This window comes from Carassius gibelio, chromosome A3, assembly GCF_023724105.1.
Source record: "Carassius gibelio isolate Cgi1373 ecotype wild population from Czech Republic chromosome A3, carGib1.2-hapl.c, whole genome shotgun sequence".
Classification (NCBI taxonomy): domain Eukaryota; kingdom Metazoa; phylum Chordata; class Actinopteri; order Cypriniformes; family Cyprinidae; genus Carassius; species Carassius gibelio.
This window is the reverse complement of record NC_068373.1, coordinates 13727591-13752207: the sequence shown is the minus strand read 5'-3', so window position 1 is coordinate 13752207 and position 24617 is coordinate 13727591. Positions and strand designations below refer to the sequence as shown.

Here is a 24617-nt window from a genome sequence, read left to right as displayed (position 1 = left end):
CATAATATGGTTCAGTAATTTGGAAAGTCACACATATGATTAATAACCAATGTATGCACCCCATATTTAACAGTTTTATGTATTCAGACAAAACAAAACTCATGCACACATTCCTCACTGCCACTACAAGCCTCACGTGTTTTTGTCTCCACATATGTCCAGGTAGCAAGTTCACACACAGCTTAAACAGCACAGAGAAAAAATAGCAGATAAACATCAGCTCAGTGGGTTCTAATTAGTCTTTTTTTCTGTAAACACACAACCACCTGTTCGTCTGAGACACTGATGGAAAACACAGATGTGCAAGTCTATACTGCATCTCACACATTTATATTACAAACAGTTTCGTGTAATGAACAATATCGACAAATCTGATATATATCCAAAGAGACTGCTAACTATTTGAGTGAAAAATTTTAATATCTGTTCCATTATTAAGATATCAAGAAAAAACGTTAATCTTATTATAGAGGTGTTAATAAATAAAACATACACACACATATGTATGTAGATAGTGCTATGTCTATTCCCCAGTCTCTTTCTTTGTCTTCTGCCGTCTTCTGTCCCCCATTTGGAAAAGCACTCTCCTTAATCAGATTCCTCTCATTGATTATTCAATGTATTCCCTCTACGACCAACACAACACCACCGAGGACAGATAACAGACAGAGAGAGCATGAGGGAAGAAGCAGAGGAAAAAAACAGCATAAAGAGAGAGCAGTCTGTATACTGTAGTAATGCATTATACCTTATTCTTGTTCAAACATGGCACATCTAACTTTAGAAAACAAGCTTTTCAATTTTTTTGTGTAGTACTTCATTACATTATAAAGAATGTATTTGGGTGCTTTTGAAACCTTTACGTTAAATTATGGATTCACTTATAAATGTATTAATCTCTGGTCTTAAGATCTGAGAAAAACCAGCTTTATATAACTGACCTCATGTAACACGTGGGAAAGTTACACTTTGGTTTTTCTATTTAACCCTATAAAGCCTACTCTATATGCAAATTTTAAGGCCTATAAATTATCAACATGATATAGATATGGTATTGCTGTGTGTGTGTCTAAACCATCAGTCAGTGGTCCATGTCTGTTCACCACAATGTTACTTTTCACTACTGCACACCAGAGCAATATAACAGACGCTAATGATCTACAGCGTGCAGCTTCTGCTCAGGTCAGTAAATACAGAGAATAAGAGACAGACAGAGAGAGAGAGACTCTTAAAAAAAAGTAATGAAACGTTTTAGCATTTAGGTTCTCCATACCCAAACATTTTGTTTCTTAAATAAATAAAGCAAGCCTCAGGTCTCACAGCAGAAAGGAGGACATTTTTATTTGTTTTTACAATCAATCTACGCCTAAAATCCATTTCTACAGCCACAAATCAAGGATAGCAGCAGAGCCATAAGCAGCTTCATTCAGACCTTCACGTAATACTATATTCGTGTATATATGAAAGTTAATAGCCTTACTTTGAACTTGTTAAAGTGTATATATTCAAACAAGGCAAACAGTCAAATGAATATAACTCAAAATGAATAAAACTGATATTTCACTTGATCTTATAGGCTTTAAGAGCTTATTCTTTACATATATAGATAAAATATTACATTACACCATCTCTGGATGTCATTTGAAGCAATGAGTAATTTCCATAAAGTCTGAGTCAGAGAGTGAAGCATTTAAAACCTTTGGAGCTTGGATTACATTCAGATCGGTGTTTACACCATAAAACAGCTCCCCAGAATCCACGTCATTACTGAAACCTTCAGTTTTCAAAGAAAAAAGTCCAGTCAGTAGTTATTTGCAACGGTTTCTTTCCATTTTCACTTTAATTAGAATATTTTTCTATTTACCTTCCCTCACAACAATATTTCCAACAGACAACATACTTTCCAGCACCCTGAAGTTTTCCCTTTCAACGGCTTCCAACAGTTCATTCATGACATTAAAACAAAGCCCAGATGTTCTACAAGACGCATAGAGCCTGCTTTTAATTCATACTGTTGAAATAAGCAGACATCACGTCACATGATAGTACAAAGAACACAAGGTGTTCATGAAATATAGGCACTTTAATATAAATATATATTGGACACATTTGGCTGCACCCGGGTAGCCTTGATTACAAATGAATAAATTAAAATTAAATGTCTAATACAGAAACTAATTGCCATGAGAGTGTTTATGAAAATATGATTAGATTTTAAATGTAAATTAAGTCTTGGGAATCAAATTTGAAATGATTTGATCTTTTTTATTTGACACAAAATTAACCAGTAATCAATGTAAAAATTTACAATTGAACAAAATAAAATAAAACAAAAAATGCAACCTTGGGGTTGAGAGGATAGTAAGAAACAGACAAACCAAATGTTCAGCCAAAGGTCCAGTCGACTTCATTTGCTCTTTATTCCGACCTCAAGCACATCTCGGTTCCCTACATCCTTTTAGCCTGATTTATCTCCAGACCTCCACATTATTTTTCCCAGCGCTCAGCATGTTGGATTTACTGGCCAGCTTTCTCCCTCGGCCTCACCGTCTCCTGAAACGCCAGCCGTGATTGATCAGATGCCTCTAGTAAGGCCTCCATCTCCAGGCTGTCAAGATTGACCAGGACACTCTCCTCCACCCTGGACACTAGACCTCCTTCCTCCTGCACCTCCTCATTCTGCTCCACCTGCTCCTCCTCCTCCTCTTCCTCTGGTTCTGGTGTGGGTTCGATCTCACCCTCACGGATCTTCTTGACGTGGAAGGTGAAAGGTGGTACACGGTAGGTGGTTGATTTGGAGCGGGCGTAGACGGTGTGATCGGGCGTCAGTGACTTCTTCATCTTCTCTCTGGAGCTGCGGATCTTCTCGCGGCGTTCAGTGTTAGGCGTCATCTTTGTTCCTAGCTTACCCATCTTCTTGCCCAAGCTCTTCTTGGTCTTCTCAAGGTTCTCTCGGGTTCTCTGACGTGTCTTTTCCAGGTTCTCTTTAGTTCTCTGTCGGGTTTTCTCCAGATTCTCCTTGGTTTTCTGTCTGGTCTTCTCCATCTGCTCCTTGCTGAAGGCTACCTTCAGCTTGTCCACCTTCTGGAGGCCGCTGCGTTTGATGCGTTCAGCACGAGATTCCTCTATGATCTCCTCAACCTCAACTTCCTCTTCAGTGCCATGGTCTTCCTCTGCTCCTTCACTCAGCACCTGCTCTCCTTCCTCTCCAGCAGCCACTGGCTTCTTAGAGACCTTCACAGGTTTTACCTTGTCCTGAGAGTAAAGGGGAGAAAAATTAAGGAACTAAGATTAGATTAGACCAGACAAATCAGAATATTTTTTAACTTCCAGATCTGAATCTAAGCAGTTGGTATTAAATTAGGCATGAATAGCATCATTTCTTACCACAGAGAATCAAGGAAATTTTCACTTTCATTATTAAAGTCAGACAAAAAGTACTGAATATAAAAAACAAATGTTCAAATACATGTTTCATAAGAGCATACTCAACAGGCTTTGTTCCTGTCCATAATACTCAGGGGGGTTCATGACTCTTTATACCAGGGCTTTTCGACTAGTTTCTTTAGAGAGCCAGAAAACAGGGGTGTCAATGGGGGGAGTCCAGTATCGGAGCAATATTTGTCCCTGATTTCATTTAAAAAAATAACACATGTTTTCAACAAAACAGACAAACAATTGACTAAGTATTAGTATTACGATGGTATTATTGCAGTGTTCGTTTTGTTTTTTTGACCGATTGCTTTGGATTCTTTTTTCTTGGTGGAAAATGGAAACCAGGTTGGTTATCTTATATGCCTAACAAAATTATAATGACAGGATGTATGGAAATAAAATATGAATTGGGGTTAAAATTATTTTAACTTAACTTTTAACGCTGACTTCATCATGAAACTAATATCGAATAAGAGTTTACAGATTGTTTTCTGGCTTCATAACCAGTTGGTCTTCATTCCTGCACAAGAATTATCATCGCTCTAAATTGTTACCCCAAACTTGTTCTTAACATGGTGTTTGAGTCATTCAGTCCTCATTTGCAGGTGATGCGGTTATATGAAATTCAGGACATGATATAACTCGTCTCAGCACTGGGAAAGATAATCACCATGAGCACAGCTGGAGGAACTTTGTAGTAAGATAAAAAAAAAAAAACGATGTCTATGCAACTAGAATGAGAAAATGTCAATGTGAATCATTTTAAATATGGTCCGTTATTAAAACCTAATGGACTCCACAGACGAATATAGCCCTCCCTCTAGGGGGCGCTGTAAATGCGATGATTCACATGTAAATAAGGAAAAACGCTTAGCAAAACAAAATAGTTTGGTTTAAAAATTTTAATTAATAGATATATAAATTACAACTATATATATATATATATTATAACGTTTTAGATGTTCAAAACTAGTGTGTAGTGTCACAGACACGTGCACACACACACACACACACACACTGCTCTGGTGCATTGGTGCATATACAATTTTAGAACTGTTAACAAAATTTGAAAGAGATATAAATAGCATGTTTTATCATTGTGCAGTTTAAATGTTAAATTGCATTTCAGGGTTGAAGTAAACAGCACTGGCTCACCCAGAGAAACAAAGTCTTATGGAAGACTAAAATAATAAAAAGCTCTTATTCAGTCTCTTTTGCACACTCAACTAGGGCCAGGTGAGCAATTCAAAGAGATTTATCACACAAAAAAAGAAAAGAAAAAAAGGTAAGAAAAGCATCACAGAATTCCCCCTAGAGAACTTTTTGCAAATAAATACACTCACTCAAGCACAAACACAACAATGCAAAGCCAACTATTGGAGTGAGACATCAGACACCATCTGAGCCACAAAAACGTTCCACTCAGCTTGTAAGTTATCATATGTTATTTAATCATAAGCCAATGTAAAGACAGTTGGATTATTCCTTCTCTTGATCATAATGGCTGTATCCTAAAGTACAACACACCCTCTGGTGGTCAAAAAAAAGAATTGACACTATGCAGTGCTCTCCTTAAAATTGCCAAAATAATCATCTTTCTGTCATCCCCGAATCCAGTGTTTCTTCCTCTGGCCCAGTATCAATGAAAGTCCTCGTAAAATGTTCTGGTTGTGAAGGCTGATGATGTATGTATGCGTTTATTTTAAGCTGCCATTTCCTCTCTTTGTATTCCATCTGTCTCATTCCCTGAACAGTGCTCATTTATTCAATCATTAATCACCTATTACTGTATCACTTTTCCATCCTGCAGCCTAATGAGTAAACACTGATGCTCACCATGGTAACTGCATCCACTGACTGACTCACAGACTGCTCAGAAGACCTGCAGGTACTGTGCTGGGTGTGTGTGTGTGTGTGTGTGTGTGTGAGAGAGAGAGAGAGAGATAGAGAGAGAGAGAGAAACACAACAGACACCTAATAAACATCCCAGATAATCTGCATTGGGGTAGATATGAGCTTTACTTTATGTCTTTGCTGATTTTAGTGATGCCTCCATTTGAGTTTAGCAGCTACTGTTTTCCATTCATTTGCATAGTCAAAAATGTCCGTATGTTGATCCCAAAAAGTTAGTTCTTATGTGAACCTGGGTTGGATAAACACCCTAAAACTCCAGAACAAGCCAGAATATAGAGGTCCGGATATGTCTGCGGTGTTTCACAATGCTGGAAATGTGCAGTGATCATTGCACATTCACTGCAAACACTCAATTCAAACAGCCAAAGCCAACAGAGAGAACTCAGTGTAAACACACACAGAATTACTGAGAATATATGTCAATACTGGGGAGGAAATCACGTAACTGGAAAGATCCTTTTTCCATAACAATTTGCTGGACCACAACAAATCCCAGTAACATGTCCTGGTGAATAATATAGATTTAAGGAATACTGCATGTACTGTATTATATTCTGTGGTTGAATCACAGATGTTAATGATTAAGATGACAGATTAGCAACTGCTCCTAATTATTACCATGTATGTCTCCATGTTCTCTGTATTAGTATTTGAATTATTTTAATTTATATTACTCAAAATAAATAGAATGATCAAATCAGTCTATTTTAGATAGCAGCAATTATTTGTATTTATTAATTATTATCTGAATTACTAAATCCATAAACAGAGCCTGTATTAAACAGAAAACAGAAACCAAAAATAACTAGTCAGATACTGACTGAAATGAGGGTTAGCACTAAATAAATATCTGCAACTGCCATGATTTCTCTTATAAAGAAACAGGCCACTTTTTATGTAAACCACTGTCAAAATCAGTGAAATCATTACATTTCTTACCAGAGAGAAATAATAAAGATCATACTGTGTATTGTGGCCATTACTGGAACATACAGTATTGTTCAAAATAATAGCAGTACAATGTGACTAACCAGAATAATCAAGGTTTTTAGTATATTTTTTATTGCTACGTGGCAAACAAGTTACCAGTAGGTTCAGTAGATTGTCAGAAAACAAACAAGACCCAGCATTCATGATATGCACGCTCTTAAGGCTGTGCAATTGGGCAATTAGTTGAAAGGGGTGTGTTCAAAAAAATAGCAGTGTCTACCTTTGACTGTACAAACTCAAAACTATTTTTTACAAACATTTTTTTTTCTGGGATTTAGCAATCCTGTGAATCACTAAACTAATATTTAGTTGTATGACCACAGTTTTTTAAAACTGCTTGACATCTGTGTGGCATGGAGTCAACCAACTTGTGGCACCTCTCAGCTGTTATTCCACTCCATGATTCTTTAACAACATTCCACAATTCATTCACATTTCTTGGTTTTGCTTCAGAAACAGCATTTTTGATATCACCCCACAAGTTCTCAATTGGATTAAGGTCTGGAGATTGGGCTGGCCACTCCATAACATTAATTTTGTTGGTTTGGAACCAAGACTTTGCCCGTTTACTAGTGTGTTTTGGGTCATTGTCTTGTTGAAACAACCATTTCAAGGGCATGTCCTCTTCAGCATAGGGCAACATGACCTCTTCAAGTATTTTAACATATGCAAACTGATCCATGATCCCTGGTATGCGATAAATAGGCCCAACACCATAGTAGGAGAAACATGCCCATATCATGATGCTTGCACCTCCATGCTTCACTGTCTTCACTGTGTACTGTGGCTTGAATTCAGAGTTTGGGGGTCGTCTCACAAACTGCCTGTGGCCCTTGGACCCAAAAAGAACAATTTTACTCTCATCAGTCCACAAAATGTTCCTCCATTTCTCTTTAGGCCAGTTGATGTGTTCTTTGGCAAATTGTAACCTCTTCTGCACAGGCTTTTTTTTAACAGAGGGACTTTGCGGGGGATTCTTGAAAATAGATTAGCTTCACACAGACGTCTTCTAACTGTCACAGTACTTACAGGTAACTCCAGACTGTCTTTGATCATCCTGGAGGTGATCATTGGCTGAGCCTTTGCCATTCTGGTTATTCTTCTATCCATTTTGATGGTTGTCTTCCGTTTTCTTCCACGTCTCTCTGGTTTTGCTCTCCATTTTAAGGCATTGGAGATCATTTTAGCTGAACAGCCTATCATTTCTTGCACCTCTTTATAGGTTTTCCCCTCTCTAATCAACTTTTTAATCAAAGTACGCTGTTCTTCTGAACAATGTCTTGAACGACCCATTTTCCTCAGCTTTCAAATGCATGTTCAACAAGTGTTGGCTTCATCCTTAAATAGGGGCCACCTGATTCACACCTGTTTCTTCACAAAATTGATGACCTCAGTGATATAATGCCACACTGCTATTTTTTTGAACACACCCCTTTCAACTAATTCAACTAATTGCCCAATTGCACAGCCTTAAGAGCGTGCATATCATGAATGCTGGGTCTCATTTGTTTTCTGAGAATCTACTGAACCTACTGGTAACTTATTTGCCACGTAGCAATAAAAAAATATACGAAACACCTTGATTATTCTGGTTAGTCACATTGTACTGCTATTATTTTGAACAATACTGTATAACCCGATACTAAGGCGGAAAGTGCCAAACCGTATCAATACGCACAGCAAAGTCCAATTTTAGATAGATTCTTGTAGATATAACAATTTTAATTATTGTAAATGCAACAATTTTAGCAAACCAAATGCCTAGAGTTGAGTCACTGGGTACAAGGTTTAATCCAGAGACCAAAATGAACACTTACAGAGCACCAAAGTAAAGAAAATGTTTGCCAGTTGGCTGGTGTCTTAACACATGGTTCAAATGTACCTTTTCCAGGGTGTTTAAACCTTCACCCTGGCTATACGTTTTAGTTGACTAAAGCAAAATTGCAGCAAAATCACAATTGGTTTTTATGTTTTTGGGAAAGATGCACGTTTTATAAAATACAATGACCTGCACTGATAACTATTATTAACAGAAATAATGGAAAATGCAGTTACATGGCTGATAAGAAATACTTATGGCCAGTAAATTCTCAGTTCACTCAAAAAGTTAATTTTGGATCCTGGCTGCAATTATGTAGTACCGGCAAAAGCAATAGTACAAATACAGTAACCATAAACACCACATTAATGCTGCTGCCAGTGTGTCTGGTGCCATGTAATACCCTCAAACTCCTGCTCCAAAGCTCTAGGCTAAAGAGAATGTCAGTCCACACCATATATATATATATAGAAGGATCCCCATCTACCCATTTAAAAAGGCAAACAATTACCCAGATTAACAGCGATCTGTGGAAAATGGCACCATGACAACCATTACCAAGAAAGCAAGAAAAAACATTTGGTGCAGTCGTTCGCATGACATATACAGCTAAACAAAATCAGCCTGTGATGAGTAGATAACAGCTGTTTGTTTGTTTGTGTGTGTGTGTGTGTGTGTTTGTGTGTGTCAGAGGCATGATGTTGAAAGGCATGTGAAGGTAGAAGCAATGGGCAGCTGTTGACTTCTCCTGGGTTCAGAGCAGCAGCTGTACAGCAGAACTCCTAATGAGAAAATAAAAAATAATAACTTTAACCATGACTTTAGAATGGGTTTTGTGACAGGTAGTACAAAATTACAATCTGTCTTTTCTGCATGAGAGACAAGATCTTTGTCGTGCCAGTCAGGACACCAGAACCACAGGTGCACACGCACGTAGTATTTCAAGGTTAAGACGCCATTAACAAAGGAATAAAACAAGCACAACAACACACACCACTGAATCGGTCTCTCGCTGGCTAAAGGTTATATTAAACTACTGCGGCTGAAACAGGAGCCATCTGCTGTTTTTATATATCTGACAGCTTCATAATGTCAAAGAGGTACAGGCTTTTCAACCATTAACTTCCTTATAAATAGAGAAAGAGAGATGGGCAGTATTTATTTAAATGTATTTATAATGCGTATTTGACTAATTTAGAGTATTCTGTCATTTGTATTTTGCATGAAAAAAAAAGAAAATTTTATGTAATTTGTCATTGAATTCTTTGAGAGAAATTTGAAATGCTTAAAATACTTAATCAAGGTCATTTTATTCTCAGATAATACAATATCTGTCTTCACCTGTATTAACAGTACTGCCAACTATAGCCTATCAGCACAATTTATCCGGCTTGTCCTTGGGGTGTGCGCGGGGAGGTCTCCCCTTCCCTACCGCCACCACCCAAAAAAAAGAAAATCGTAGCGTAAGCAGAGGAAGGAAGGATCACGATACGTCTCTTCAGTGCTTTCCTTGAGGTGGCCTCCACACTCGACGGGTAACCTACAGGCCCGGCGTCCTGCTGGGACCGTGAGTTCAAAGACCACCAGTCATAGGGAGCGCCCGTCTATGGTTACAACCCCCCTTTTTTCACAAACTGTGACACGTTGCAAGGCCTCAAATTTGCATGCCTGTCTGAGGGTCGCTTTCCCATTGATTGGGCCCTCTGAGACTTGTGGCTAGAGGATTGGAGGGGTTTGGGGGTTTCCCCATCCCTCTCTGTCCTTCGAAATGCAGACCACCTTGGGTCGCATCCCCTTGCCCCGCCAAGTCCTTCTCCAGGGGGAGAAGGCAGCTAGGAGAAGTTCCTTCTCCAGAGCTGCCACTGGGTCTGAACCCCCTCCACTGCCGTCATGGGGGTCAGACCGGGGGACGGTGGTGCATTGGGCCCCAGCTGGCGAACCTCTCTTAAGGACAGCCTCCCTGTCTCAACTCCATCTCGCTTATAAATTCAGAATAGATGAGATGACCCGCTGAATTTAAGCATATTACTAAGCACAGGAAAACTAACAACTAACAAGTATTCCCTCAGTAGCGGCGAGCGAAGAGGGGAGAGCCCAGCCACGGGGCAAGGGAAAAGACCACTCTCTCTGCTCAGGCCACAAGTCCTTCTGATGGAGGCTTAGCCCATGGATGGTGTGAGGCCGCTAGCAGTGTCAGTTTGCTTGTGATTACAGCCCAAAGTGGGTGGTAAACTCCATCCTAAGGCTAAATACCGGCACAAGACCAAGTCAACAAGTACCATGAGGGAAAGTTGGAAAGAACTTTGTAGAGAGAGTTCAAGAGGGCCATGAAATTGTTAAGAGGTAAACAGGTGGGGCTAATTATGCATTAAAATATATACTATCAGATATTGCTCACTAATTTAATAACAGTGTTATAATTTGAATAAACTTCATCTGTCGACATGATGTCGGTGAATCACACTGGCCGTTGCTCGCTCGCATTACTCGACTGCGTGCAAGAGCATGAACAATACGTTTCTGGCCTCAGTTCAGTTAATGGCCATTGGTGTTGCTTGTGTGACGGCCCTTGTGTGATTAATTATCTTTGTTCTGTTGAGGTGATCGCTGATTGGGTGCACCTGGAACCTGTGAACTAGTGAAGATAAAGCTCCACTTGGTCAAACTACTCGGGAGGTCTCTTCTCTGCAATCCAGATGTCATCCATGGCCTGATCACGCCGACTACTATATTTTGTTTGGGTTTATTTGTGTTACGGAGACTTACCGTCTGCATTCAAATAGTTATGTTTGGTGACTCTTTTGTTAAATAAATCACTTTTTGATTATTTATGCTGCCTCGTTCCCTTTTCTGTCATGACCCTTGAGCCAGGTTGTGACAAAATGGGGGCTCGTCTCGGTCTTAGAATTCAGGCAATTTAATAAGATGTCAATGTTTAATATGTAGGCCTATGTATAAGGTTCTAGTTGTTGGGAGCGTGGCAGCTTGTGCGAATGGTAAGAAGTTTGTTTTACTTTGGTAATTGTTTGTTTGCTCATTTGTTCATTTGGGGTAGTGTTGTAGTGATTTGTTTGTTGGTTGAGCAGGGTAAGTGAAGGTTGGTTTTGGCATTTGAAAACTTGTAGGTGATTGTTTCTTTTACAGTTTTCAAAAGTGGTTGGAGTTTTCTCTTGTAGGCTGTAGCGACGGTCCACTTTTGGGCTTGTTGTGCGGGTCCTTGGTAGTGTTGTGGCGAACGTGGGTGAAGCTTTTAGCTTGGGAGCATGTCCATGGTTTTGGGAGGGTCGCTAGCATGCTAGTTGCTCTTCCAAGCCAGTGGTCATTAGTGCATAAATACCCACCACAAGTAGCTGCATGAAGACTAGGGATGAGTTAGTTAGCTGGGTTGATCAAGATAGCGGGAAAACTCCATACCATTTGAGGTTTAGTCCTTTTAGTACACACGAGGAAGCTACATTGTCTTGCTGGGTCTGTTGCTGTGGTTTTGATGTGCCAATTGTTATAATGGCAGATTGTGATGCATTTATTGCAGCGCCGTCTGAAGAGGCGTTGGAGCGTTGTACTAGAGAGCAGCTACTGAAGATTGCAGAGCACTTCTCTATAGTGGTAGGGGACAAACGCCTTAAAGAGAACATTAAGGTAGTTTTGAAGTCTGAGTTGAGGGAGAAGGGTGTGTTGGCTGTAGACGAGAAAGATGATTCTCCAGTTTCTGCTGGCGTACTTATCCAGACTCAAGGCTTAACATTTGACCAACAGAAAGAACTGTTGTTGATTCAGCTTGATCATGACAAATGTAAACATGAGTTGCAAATTAAACAGCAGATTGAGGTGGAGAGGATTCGGCAAGAAATCGAGCAGGCCAAATTAGATTTAGAAGGGCGCCGATTATCTTTGGCAAATAATAGTAAGGGGTCCACTGAAGATCAGAGTGTGCAGTTGTCTAGAACTGGGTGTTCCTTTGATATTAATAATTTAAGACTACTGCCACAGTTTAATGAAAAAGACCCGGATACTTTTTTTATATTATTTGAGCGTGTTGCTAAAGCTAGAGGTTGGCCTGAAGCAGATTGTGCTTTGATGCTTCAGTGTGTGCTGACAGGACGAGCGCAGGAAGCTTATTCATCCTTGAGCGCAGAAGATAGCTCTAGCTTTGTAAAAATCAAGTCTGCTGTGTTAAAGGCGTATGAGCTGGTACCAGAAGCGTATCGCCAACGTTTTAGGTCCTGGGAAAGACGCACTGGTCAAACTTATATGGAGTTTGCTCGAGACGTAACTGGTCATTTTAAACGTTGGTTGGATGCGCTGGAGGTCACTACTTTTGGGCATCTGTGTGACCTTGTTGTTTTGGAGCAGTTCAAAAACATGCTTCCTGGCTATATTGCAACATATGTTAGTGAGAGAAAGTGCGTCACGGCGGCAGGTGCGGCTGAATTAGCAGATGAGTATTTGTTACTCCATAAAGGGAGTTTTAGAGGGCGTGCTATAACATGTGAGCATTCTTGGAGAGCTGGTGCACCGAAGTTAGAAGCAGTATCGCGAGGTAATGTTGACACTAACTGTAACTACTGTCATGAAGAGGGTCACTGGAAGGCTGATTGTCCGCTGCTGCATTTTAGAAATAAAAAAGTATTATCTAAGGTTAATCCTGTGGCAGCCGCGGCACCGGTTGTTACGGACTGTGTGTCTGAGTTACTTACAACAGAGCTTGAACTGGATGTCTTGGCAGCTTATGCCCCTTTTATAAGAGATGGGTTTGTGTCACTGGTAGGAAGTGAGGTTAGGGTTCCAGTAAAAATTCTGAGGGACACAGGGGCCTATGACTCTTATATTGTGGGATCTGTGTTGTCATTGTCAGAAGAAACTGACACGGGTGAATGCATACTAAGTCGTGGTATGGGTTTAACTGTTTTACCCATACCGTTACATAAGTTGATCTTGGACTGTGAACTGGTAAAAGGAGAGGTAAATGTAGGAGTACGTCCAGCGTTGCCCATTGAGGGGATTCATTTCATTCTGGGTAACGGGCTGGCCGGTAGTCATGTTTGGGCTGACACTACTCCCTTGCCAGTCGTTGCATCTTGCCCAGTTAAGTCTGTTGTTGACCATATTGCCGCTGATTTACCTCAAGTTTTCTCAGCCTGTGTAAGTACACGAGCTATGAGTAAAGTGGAGTCTGAGAGGGAGTCTGATGAGGGTGAAGTAGAGTTCGTGACTCCATCGATGTCGGACTTTCCACTATCGGTGTCAAAAATTGAGTTGATACAGGAACAGCAAAGTGACTCTTCCCTTAAAGAAATGTTTAATTGTGTTGTATCTGCTAAGGAGATCAACAGTGTAGCAAGTGGGTATTTCTTACAAAAAGGCTTGTTGCTTAGGAAATGGTTGATTCTGGGTACTGACTTTGTTGGGGATGCTATCGTTCAGTTGGTGGTACCGACTAAATTTCGTCCCCTTGTCTTAAAAGTTGCTCATGATGAGAGTGGGCACTTTGGTGTGAAAAAGACTTATCTTAGTGTCTTGAAGCATTTCTTTTGGCCACGGTTGAAAAAAGATGTTGCAACATACATTAAGACATGTCACGTGTGTCAGTTAACGGGTAAGCCCAATCAGTATGTTAAACCTGCTCCATTACAACCCATTTTGGTTAGGAATGAGCCATTTGAGCACCTGATTGTGGACTGTGTGGGTCCGTTACCATGCTCTAAGTCTGGCTGTAAATACCTGCTGTCTGTTATGTGTCAGAATACTCGGTATCCTGCTGCATATCCATTGAGGGCAATTACCACTAAGGCGGTAGTGAAAGCTCTAAGTCAGTTCATTTCGGTCTTTGGCATTCCGAAGGTCATCCAGAGCGATCAGGGGTCCAACTTTTCTTCGCACATGTTTGGTCAAATTTTGAAATTGTTGCGTGTCAGTCATAACCAATCATCAGCCTATCATGCACAGAGTCAGGGGGCCTTGGAAAGATTCCATCAGACTTTGAAGTCTCTCCTGCGTGCATATTGCACAGAGCTGGATAGAGACTGGGAGGAGGGTCTTCCCTGGCTTATGTTGGCTGCAAGAGAAGCTGTGAGGTGATCGCTGATACTGAACTCACAAGCAAAACCGGATGCACCTGGTCTCTTACTGTCTGGCTTACCTCAGCCTCACGCTTATAATATGGTTTGAGAAGGTTGACATGACATAACTGTGTTGACTTTTTCCGTCCGGGTGTTGCTATTATATAATTCAGGTCAGACCTTCTCTCAACAACTGTATAAGGACCAGCATATTTAGCCTGAAATGGCGAGCTCACAACAGGCATCAGTGCGAGCACTTGATCTCCCGGACTAAACTCTTGATGCTCTGCACGGCGATCATAGTTATTTTTCATCTTACTCTGTGACACTTGCAATTTCTCCCTCGCCATTTCACCTGCTACAAACAAACGATGTTTAAAGCCATTGACAAAATCAATCAAATTTCTGGGTGGTTCTGCCTCCACCAGACCATCTTTTAAAACAGCCAAGGGTCCACGCACTTTGTGTCCAAAAACCAAGTCATTAGGACTAAAACCTATACTTTCCTGCACAGCTTCTCTTGCAGCCAACATAAGCCAGGGAAGACCCTCCTCCCAGTCTCTATCCAGCTCTGTGCAATATGCACGCAGGAGAGACTTCAAAGTCTGATGGAATCTTTCCAAGGCCCCCTGACTCTGTGCATGATAGGCTGATGATTGGTTATGACTGACACGCAACAATTTCAAAATTTGACCAAACATGTGCGAAGAAAAGTTGGACCCCTGATCGCTCTGGATGACCTTCGGAATGCCAAAGACCGAAATGAACTGACTTAGAGCTTTCACTACCGCCTTAGTGGTAATTGCCCTCAATGGATATGCAGCAGGATACCGAGTATTCTGACACATAACAGACAGCAGGTATTTACAGCCAGACTTAGAGCATGGTAACGGACCCACACAGTCCACAATCAGGTGCTCAAATGGCTCATTCCTAACCAAAATGGGTTGTAATGGAGCAGGTTTAACATACTGATTGGGCTTACCCGTTAACTGACACACGTGACATGTCTTAATGTATGTTGCAACATCTTTTTTCAACCGTGGCCAAAAGAAATGCTTCAAGACACTAAGATAAGTCTTTTTCACACCAAAGTGCCCACTCTCATCATGAGCAACTTTTAAGACAAGGGGACGAAATTTAGTCGGTACCACCAACTGAACGATAGCATCCCCAACAAAGTCAGTGTCAGAATCACATGAGGTAGATGGAGTGCCAGAACCAGATGACAGTTTGTTATATGGTCGTCTAAAAAATTCTGAGACCCTTCGTAACCTTGATAGTCTGTTGTTGCATTTGACTGAATCTAAGCGTGGTGAGTTGTCAGATCTGATACAGAAATATCCATGTCTGTTTGATGATGTTCCTACATGCACAAATTGGATCGAACATGATGTTGATGTTGGAAACGCACAACCAATTAAACAGCGTTTTTACCGCATGTCTCCAGAGAAACTTAAATATCTAGACTCTGAAGTTGCTTACATGTTGGAAAATAATATTGCAATCCCGTCACCTTCTAGTTGGTCTTCACCGTGTATTTTGGTTCCAAAGGCTGATAAATCGCCTAGATTTTGCACAGACTTCAGGAAGGTAAACTCAGTCACTAAACCAGATTCCTTTCCGTTGCCACGTATGGACGACTGTATAGATCAGGTTGGTTCTGCCAAATTTGTTAGCAAGTTTGACTTGCTTAAAGGATATTGGCAGGTTCCGCTGTCTGCGCGTGCTCAGGAGGTGTCGGCATTTGTTACACCATCTGGACTCTATTCTTATAGAGTCATGCCGTTTGGTTTGAGGAATGCTCCAGCGACATTCCAACGTTTGATGAATCGTGTTGTGTCAGGTTTAGAAGGTTGTTCTGTTTATCTAGATGATCTGGTTATTTATAGTGACACATGGCATGCTCATCTTAAACGCATTCGAGCTTTGTTTGACCGGTTGTCTGCGGCACGTTTGACTGTAAATTTGGCCAAGTGTGAGTTTGCGAGGGCAACGGTGACTTATTTGGGACGTGTAGTGGGGCAGGGCCATGTAGCTCCGGTCCAGGCCAAAGTCAGGGCAGTAGAACATTTTCCTAGGCCTACAACTAAAAAAGAGTTACAACGATTTTTGGGTCTCGTTGGATACTACAGGAGTTTCTGTAAGAACTTCTCTACAGTTGTTTTTCATATGACTGAGTTGTTAAAAGCTAAGGTAAAGTTTGTGTGGCCTAATGAGTGTCAGCAAGCCTTTGAGAATATTAAGTCCCTGTTGTGTTCGTCTCCTGTGTTGATAGCACCACAGTTTGATAAAACATTCATGCTCCAAGTAGATGCAAGTCAGGTGGGTGCAGGTGCTGTTTTGTTACAGGAGGATGATCAGGGAATGGTGAGACCAGTTAGCTTCTTTTCCAAAAAATTCAACCGTTATCAGCTTAATTATTCAGTGATAGAGAAAGAAGCGCTGGCACTTGTTTGGGCTTTGCAGCACTTTGAGGTGTACATTGGAGGAGGGCGGCCACTTGTTGTGTACACCGATCACAATCCGTTGACATTTTTACAGTCACTGAAGTGTCCCAATCAGAGACTCATGAGGTGGTCGTTGTTTTTGCAAGCCTACGCACTGGAGATTAGACACATTAAAGGTGTAGACAACGTAATAGCAGACGCGTTATCACGTGCTCCTATGCTTTAAGTATTGATGCCGCTTCTTGTTGTCTTAAGACTTGTTTTTCCTATGCCTGTTTTCTTAATTTGATTCCCAGGTCGGGGTTTCTGAAGATGGAATGGAGGGAAGCAGTAGCTTAAACGCAAGTTGAAATTTAATGTATATTTCGGCTGTGTAATATTCTGCCATTTATTGTGTTGTGGTAATTTTGTAATTTAACGTTTTCGATTATATTGGGTTATGGTACCTGTGATTTGTTTTGCCGGTGGCCCCTCTGGGTCACCGACTTTATGGGGGGGAATGTGACGGCCCTTGTGTGATTAATTATCTTTGTTCTGTTGAGGTGATCGCTGATTGGGTGCACCTGGAACCTGTGAACTAGTGAAGATAAAGCTCCACTTGGTCAAACTACTCGGGAGGTCTCTTCTCTGCAATCCAGATGTCATCCATGGCCTGATCACGCCGACTACTATATTTTGTTTGGGTTTATTTGTGTTACGGAGACTTACCGTCTGCATTCAAATAGTTATGTTTGGTGACTCTTTTGTTAAATAAATCACTTTTTGATTATTTATGCTGCCTCGTTCCCTTTTCTGTCATGACCCTTGAGCCAGGTTGTGACACTTGTAACAAGGGTTCCTGAATTCTACACAGGGCCTGTATCAGCTACATATCAGCATATTTAGGAGTTAATTTTTTTACTGTTGACAGTGAAATAGCTTGAGGAATCCTCTTGAGTAGGACTAGGGGGTACAACAATACAGGTATGCAGGACTGCTTTATTTTTACATGATAACAAAACAATAAAGGAACAATAAAGAAACATTAATTAATAAAGCATAGACATTCTTGAAAGAATTCAAGCAAACACAGTCGGTTGTGTCTTTAGTGAACATAAGAAAGTAGAAGATATATGGATCAATATATTGGATATATTGTCTAGTGCTAGGGTTAAAGTAAATGTTGTTTATAAGCTGTCCAAGGAGGGGAAAGGTCTTCTCTTTCTCTTACGTGTTTATCTAACTCCACCATTACTTTATGTAATGGCACTGTCTCTTTCAAATTAATGCTTCTGAATATTGTTTGTATTTTTGTTCAAATGACAAATTAATTACTTGTATATTAATTAAATACATTCCTCACACCAGTATTATGTATTTTAAATAAATACATTTGATGAGCAAGTATTTGTAAATTGTAACAACATAATTTTGATGTATTTGTGCCCATCTCTGTTTATATATCAAATTCTGTCTATCAAAAACAAGAGTTCAAAATCTGAGAGATGCTGAACTGAAGTGGACAACATCCAGTATAATTGGAATAGAATGACTCCTTATCCAAGTTTATTATAAGTAAAGATGAATTTTTTCTTCAGATGTGTGTTGCTGTGTCTGGCTCTGCACTACCGTATCAAGTGTTTCTCCATATTCGTCTGCAGCCCTGCCCCATGCAATCGATATGAAAGAATGGAGTAATTCCAGGACCTGGACCCAAATGCAGATGTCACTTCCTGTATCTCATATTTGTCATATTACGCAACGTTAAAAAATGAGTTAAGTGATCAACTCTTCTGCTTCTGATGGCTTATATATATATACATCCACTGGTGGCAACTCACGCCTCATTTATTCTCAGCCCATTCATCAAACATTGCATTCGGGCCTGGACACACACACTTACACTGAACACACACTGCTGTCTGGGTGAATATGACACCCTGAATTCAGTGCAAAAATAGAGCAGAGGCCATCGGTAATGTTGAAGATCAAGCAAACCCCCATAAGTCATAGCCACACCTCATCGTCTTCCACCCAGCACACCACTACAGATGATGTGCACACCATTCAGATGATATGCATCCCTAATATAGTACGTTTTTAACATGCAAGTTCACCACAGGTGCACAGCTGCAAAAAGGAGTCATTTAAACAATGCAATAAAAATGTCTTCAAATTTTGTACCAGTAAAGGAGTTAGAATTCAGTGGATATTTCAACAAATAAAATAAAAGGAACCTCATAAGGCTCTGCTTGCGTTTATGTTTACGTTTATTAACTGCTCTGGTACTAACTTTCAATGATATCTTCTGAAAATAATGATGTTAATGTCAGTTCTGAATAAATCAATTAAAATGTCCATATATGAAATATTACTGTGTGTACTCTCTCCATCTCTCTCTCACACACACGTCACCTACAGGAGTCCAGTTTTACAGGGGTAATTTATGTAGTCTCAGAGGTCTGTGATTAGATATCTGATAAATGCCAGTTGTGTAACCCGCAGCCTCAGTGGACATTCCACCAGAGAAGACTGAAACTGAGACTTCATGAGCAATTAGATCACACACACAAACATATATGCACATGCACACACACATAGACTCGGTGTGAAATACTACAATTACTTACAAATACTTACAATTTGAAATAACAGTTTTCTCTTTGAATTGACACTGTAATAAATAATAGTGATTTTAAAAGACACTGTATTTGAAACTGCACTATATACAGTACTAACGCATATACTAAAAATGTACTATACATTGTGAATAACTATTTAAATTTGCTGTAATTCTACAGTAAGAAACTGTTAATATGCCAGGTTTTGTGATTTATACTGAAAAACCAAAAATTAACATTCCCAAAATTCCCTGCACGACACTTATCTTACATCTAACGTTGTTAAATTTGAGTTTATTGCATTATTTCAGTATCATGCATGTTACCATGATGGTGTTAAGTGTTTGAATCTGTGCACCTTCTATATATTACTATTCCCATCCTCAGCTTGTGAAAAAGCTGTTTGTGATGAACTTTGATTCATATTGTGATGTTCAGCACCTGTTTTTGGTGGTTATTAGTGTTTTACAATGGTTAAAAAAAAATGGTTTCTGAAATTGCTCATTCCCAGGAGAGATACACAGGAAGCGTCCCTTTCTATGTGATCCCTCTGGTGCATCCTCTCTGATTATCCCTAACAGACTATAATGAACCCCATTAGGCAACATCTGCCCAGAGAAATGATGGGGAATAGCTAACAGAACAACATTTCACAAATATACCAATAAAGACCTCACTCACTCCTGTCATCTTCCATCATTCAGCTCCATCATTAGAGGCCAGTCACATCACCACTGTTTTCCCCCCTGCAGCCTCTCAGAGCAGCGCTGGAAGGAAATGAGTGGTTAATGGGGCTAAATGCAGTAAGGCTGGTAAACAACAGCAAAGTGCTGGAACACACTGAACCTCAGCCGGTCTACATATTACATGCAGATTAGACGCTATACTGCTGCAGCGCAATAATGTCACCGATAGAAAGGAATAATAAAATAAATACAATGAGTCTTTAAACACAATTATATAATGGAAAACAATTAATGTACCATCCACTATACTGTCAATCACTATAACAATATTAATATAGATGACAATGGCAGTTATCGTGCAAGGTCATTTATTATATTTAATTCTGTAAAATGTATTTTATAGTAATATTAAAATGCATTTTAGTATGTATTCAATAATACTGTCAGACTCTGTCCCATGTTTTGTGTGTGTTAATTTGTCCCAGATGTTTCCTACGTCTTCCCCTCATCAAGTCCTGTACACACCCCTGAAGGAAGTGTGACAGAACAGCCAAGTGTTGTGTGGCACCTTTTCCCCATGCATTTATTTTCCGTTTTTTGAACAGTTTATGTTGCCGATTGGTTCATCGCCCTGGCCTCCCGAGATCTCGGGATTCGACGATGCCACTATAAACTCACTGTTCCCTGATGGGGCCAACTACTATTGCCCATCATCCTAAGGTGTCATGAGTGTGTCCTGCCCCGAGCCAGAACTAGTCCACCGTCCGCAGCTCACTCAAGTGAGCCAGCCATTCTAAAGTCAAGTTCACTCGATATTCAGGTGGCAAGCCCAAAGGGTGTTAATATGGCAAGCCCATCGAACAATAATATGGCAAGCCCGCCAAGCATTCATGTGGTCCCAGAGTTGGTTCCAGCCCCAGTGCCCGCTCCTTGAATGCGCCTTCCATACTGCCCTCAAATGTCTGCTCCTCCAGAGTTTGCTCCAGTGTCGGCTCAGGCCCCAGAGTTTGCTCCAGTGTCGGCTCAGGCCCCAGAGTTTGCTCCAGTGTTGGCCTAGACCACGCCTTTTCCCCCTGATCCAGAAGAGGAAACTAGGTGTGAGGAAAAGAGTGTTGGCCCAAGCCCAAGAGTTCACTCTAGTGTCTTCCCAGCCCCAGAGCATAGCCCAGGAAGGGCTCCCGATCCCCAATCAAGCCCATTAAGGGCTCCCAGTCAACCAGGAAAGGCTCCAGATCCCCCGTTCTGCCCAGGAAGGTCTCCTGTTCTCAAGGGGGCAGTGTGAGGTGGGGCGGTGAGGGCTAGGGCTCCAAGATCAATAGTGGGGGGCATTATGTCAAACTCTGTCCCGTGTTTTCTGTGTGTTAATTTGTCCCAGGTGTTTTCTATTGTCCCGTTTCCACCTAAATTACCCGGAACAATTGTACCGGGAACTCTTTTATAGCGAACTGTGAGAAATGGTAGGACAAAGTTCAATGCAAATGAGAGGCAGTACTTTTAAAACTGAAGGATTCTCTTTCCCTCTGGGCTGACGGTAGTGTCATTATGGTAGCCTTGTAGACATTACCACATTCTTCACTATAATTAGACTGTAAGAGAGAGTTTTGGGGGGGGGGGGGGGGTCTCAGAGTGAGTCTCCAACCATCCACACTGCAATCCAGTACGCTTTAATCAAACTTAATCTGACTCCCAACGCAGCGAATTCATCAACCCTTCACACTAATCTAGCATTTCAGCAAAACAACACCAAAGAAAGATTACACTTTCTACATATGGAGTGTGGTATTATTTTTTTAAGAGTTTGCACTGTTGCACTTTTGCACACAGTATTTCAGCACAAAAACATTTTGGATACCTCCAGATCAACAAGAGCGGCTACATGTGGAGACTGTAAAGTCCCGTTTTGTAAAACATCTTTTGCCCAAAATGTTTTTTCTGTGAAAGGAGCCAATTTGTGGAACTGCCTTCCTACAAATATAAAGACTTTAACTAAACTGCCCACCTTTAAAAAACTAACAAAAGCCTGGTTCATAGGTTCATAGCAGCAGCAGTGTGACCATGCCATATGAGATGTGTAGCTGTGTGTATGTGAGGTGTGCATCTGTGAGAGTTCGAGTGAATGTGTTTATTTATTATACTTTTCTTTATGGGTGCTAACTGGTTTCTGGATATTTCATTGTATTCGCTGTAATTTTTATTTTTATTTTTTAATTTTTCTATCTTCATTATCTTGACTGTTAAAAGCTCTTCTAGGGACAGGTGTTGCGAATTAGCCATGGCTATAAACACTGTGATACATGCATCAGATGCATGTTCTTTATGTAATAATCTATGTTTAATTTTGTATCTGTCCCTATTCAAATAAACAACAAATAAATAAACATCACTGAATTGAAACTGGCATGAGCATTTAAATCACATCATGATCCTTCTTTCAGCTCAGACACACCTATATGTATGATACTGAATAATAAAAAAAGTGATACATTCTTTGCATCAGCCTGGTGGAGAACTGCTTCATGCTAATTGCATATTATTCTATTAAAGTACAGTAAGTTTAACTATGATAAAAGAGTGTGAGTTAACTATACACTCTCAAAAAGAAAGGTTCACTTGAGAGGTACCAAAAGATACAAAAGCCCAAAGGTACATCTTTGTGCCTTATCTATAACTGAATAATACATATTATTATGTAAAGTTTGCATATTAGTACCTTCTGAAAGGGTACCTTTTTTCATTTATGCAAAGATATTGATATAAATCTTAATGTCTTCATCCTATACCCACAAACGCCAGAAAACTATCTGCCACAGCCAACTGTCTCACACCCCACAGCGAAAGAGAGAGAGAGACACATAAAGGAAAACATATAGGCCTTCTCTTTGTCAAGGCAGTGTACAATTACCTTATTTCCAGAAAGCACATATATGTTGCCAAGATATCTGTGAAAGAGTGCATCATCTTCAAAGCATTGCAATTTATTTTAAGAATTTGAGAACAAATATGATCAAGAATAGAATGAAAAAACACATGAAACTATGAAATACCTCAGACCAACTGGACTCGAGCTTTTATAACCAATCACAATTAGCTCAAGGTGTTCTAGCCCATTGGTTAGAGCTGGGAATGGTAACCAAACTACTGTAGGTTCAAACCCTGCAAGAACTGAGCCATGCAGTGGGGTAAGGGTTGCTTGAGGGTTCCTTTAAGTTGCTTTCGAATGAAGTACAAGCTAAAAGACTTATTAGCATCCATTTCTTAGGACAAATGATAAGAGATGGAATGCCAGGCTCAGATATCAAAGACTTTGCAATCAGACGTTCTGCCAAGCACTCATTACTCACCGGGAAGATGAGCACTTTGAAGTTCTTCCTCTTGAGTAGCTCATGTTCATTGTTCTCCAGTTTTTTGATCCGTCCCACTTGCTTCTCCAGATCTGTGCGCACACTCTTCACGTTGACGTTCACCTTCCGCACCTTGTCCAGGAGCTTGTTGACCGTCCCAGCTGTTCCAACATGACTCTTCGCCAGCTTGGCCAGCTCCATCTGGATGCTGCTCATATTCTTCTCCATGGTCTCCTGCTTGGCCTCGAGGCCTGTCTGAGTCTGCTGGATCTGGTCCACCACACCTATGATCTTGTCTAGGAGTGCCAGGACCTTCATGCCGGTAGCCTCGGCCTCAAATTTCTGGGCCTCACCACTGCCACCTCCATCGAGTCCTGGCCCCAACACCAGGTCCACCTCTTCCACTGGATCATCATCGTCATCATCATCATCATCATCATCATCATCATCATCAACTCGTTTTGATTTGAACACCTTGGAGGTGGTGGCAAGTTTGGTTGCAGAAGGCACCAAGGCGACCTCCTCATCGTCATCAGAGACTTCGGCGAAGACGGCACGCTCCAGTTTGAAGTCTGTGTCGGCCATGGCTTGGTTTCAAGTAGACTCAGATGAAACACACACAAGCTTACTTGCAGACAGCAGGAAGAAGCATGCACACTTGTGGCACGTTGTGCAAGAAAGCTGTCCTAGGGTAAAAATAAAGCACTAAAAAAAGACTTGAATGACAGCAGACACCTAGCAATCCGAGCGGAATGACTCCAACCTGCAAGCAACAAGCTTCACATGTACTACTCTCTAGGTTTGCTATAATGCCTCAAACTTTCCCTCCCTTTTTCTTTTCATCAAGTCTACTCTAGGACTACGGCCAGTTGGTGGAAGCACACTCTCCAAGGTTTGTGGGAATGTGTGTGACCACAGCTCCCCGTGAAGCCTGTCTGTCAGGTCTTCCCTTTTCCTCCATAGTCCCGCCCTCTACAGTGATCACTTACTGGGAGGTCTCACCCACACTGATCCTTTAAGGGGAGTCTCCACCCTCCCTAGAGCCTGGCGAGGGATACAAGAATACATACCCACCCATTTATTTATGCAAGAGTACGAGACAAACAACTCAAATCAATTTATGACTCATTAAAGTGTAAATCTGATCCTGAAATTTAAATATATATATTTATTATGTAGTTTTATTAACATTTACATTTTAAGTATCATATAATTAGACTATAAATGATTAATAATGATTATTAAATTAATTGTATCATACACATATAGACCTGATTAATGATTAACATTATTTTCTCACATGTATGCACAAAAGAATAAAAA

The 24617-nt window shown here is 40.6% G+C and overlaps 1 protein-coding gene across 1 annotated transcript; it reads right to left on the bottom strand.

Annotated features, from left to right (window-relative positions):
* Window positions 1-1316: 1316 nt before the first annotated feature.
* Window positions 1317-24476, bottom strand: LOC127948219 (caveolae-associated protein 1-like). The gene is made up of 2 exons (XM_052544723.1): window positions 23295-24476; window positions 1317-3255 (listed from the first exon to the last, which is right to left on the bottom strand). Exons 1-2 carry the CDS (start codon window positions 23877-23879, stop codon window positions 2518-2520), a joined length of 1323 nt encoding a protein of 440 aa, XP_052400683.1. The 5' UTR covers window positions 23880-24476; the 3' UTR covers window positions 1317-2517.
* Window positions 24477-24617: the final 141 nt, after the last annotated feature.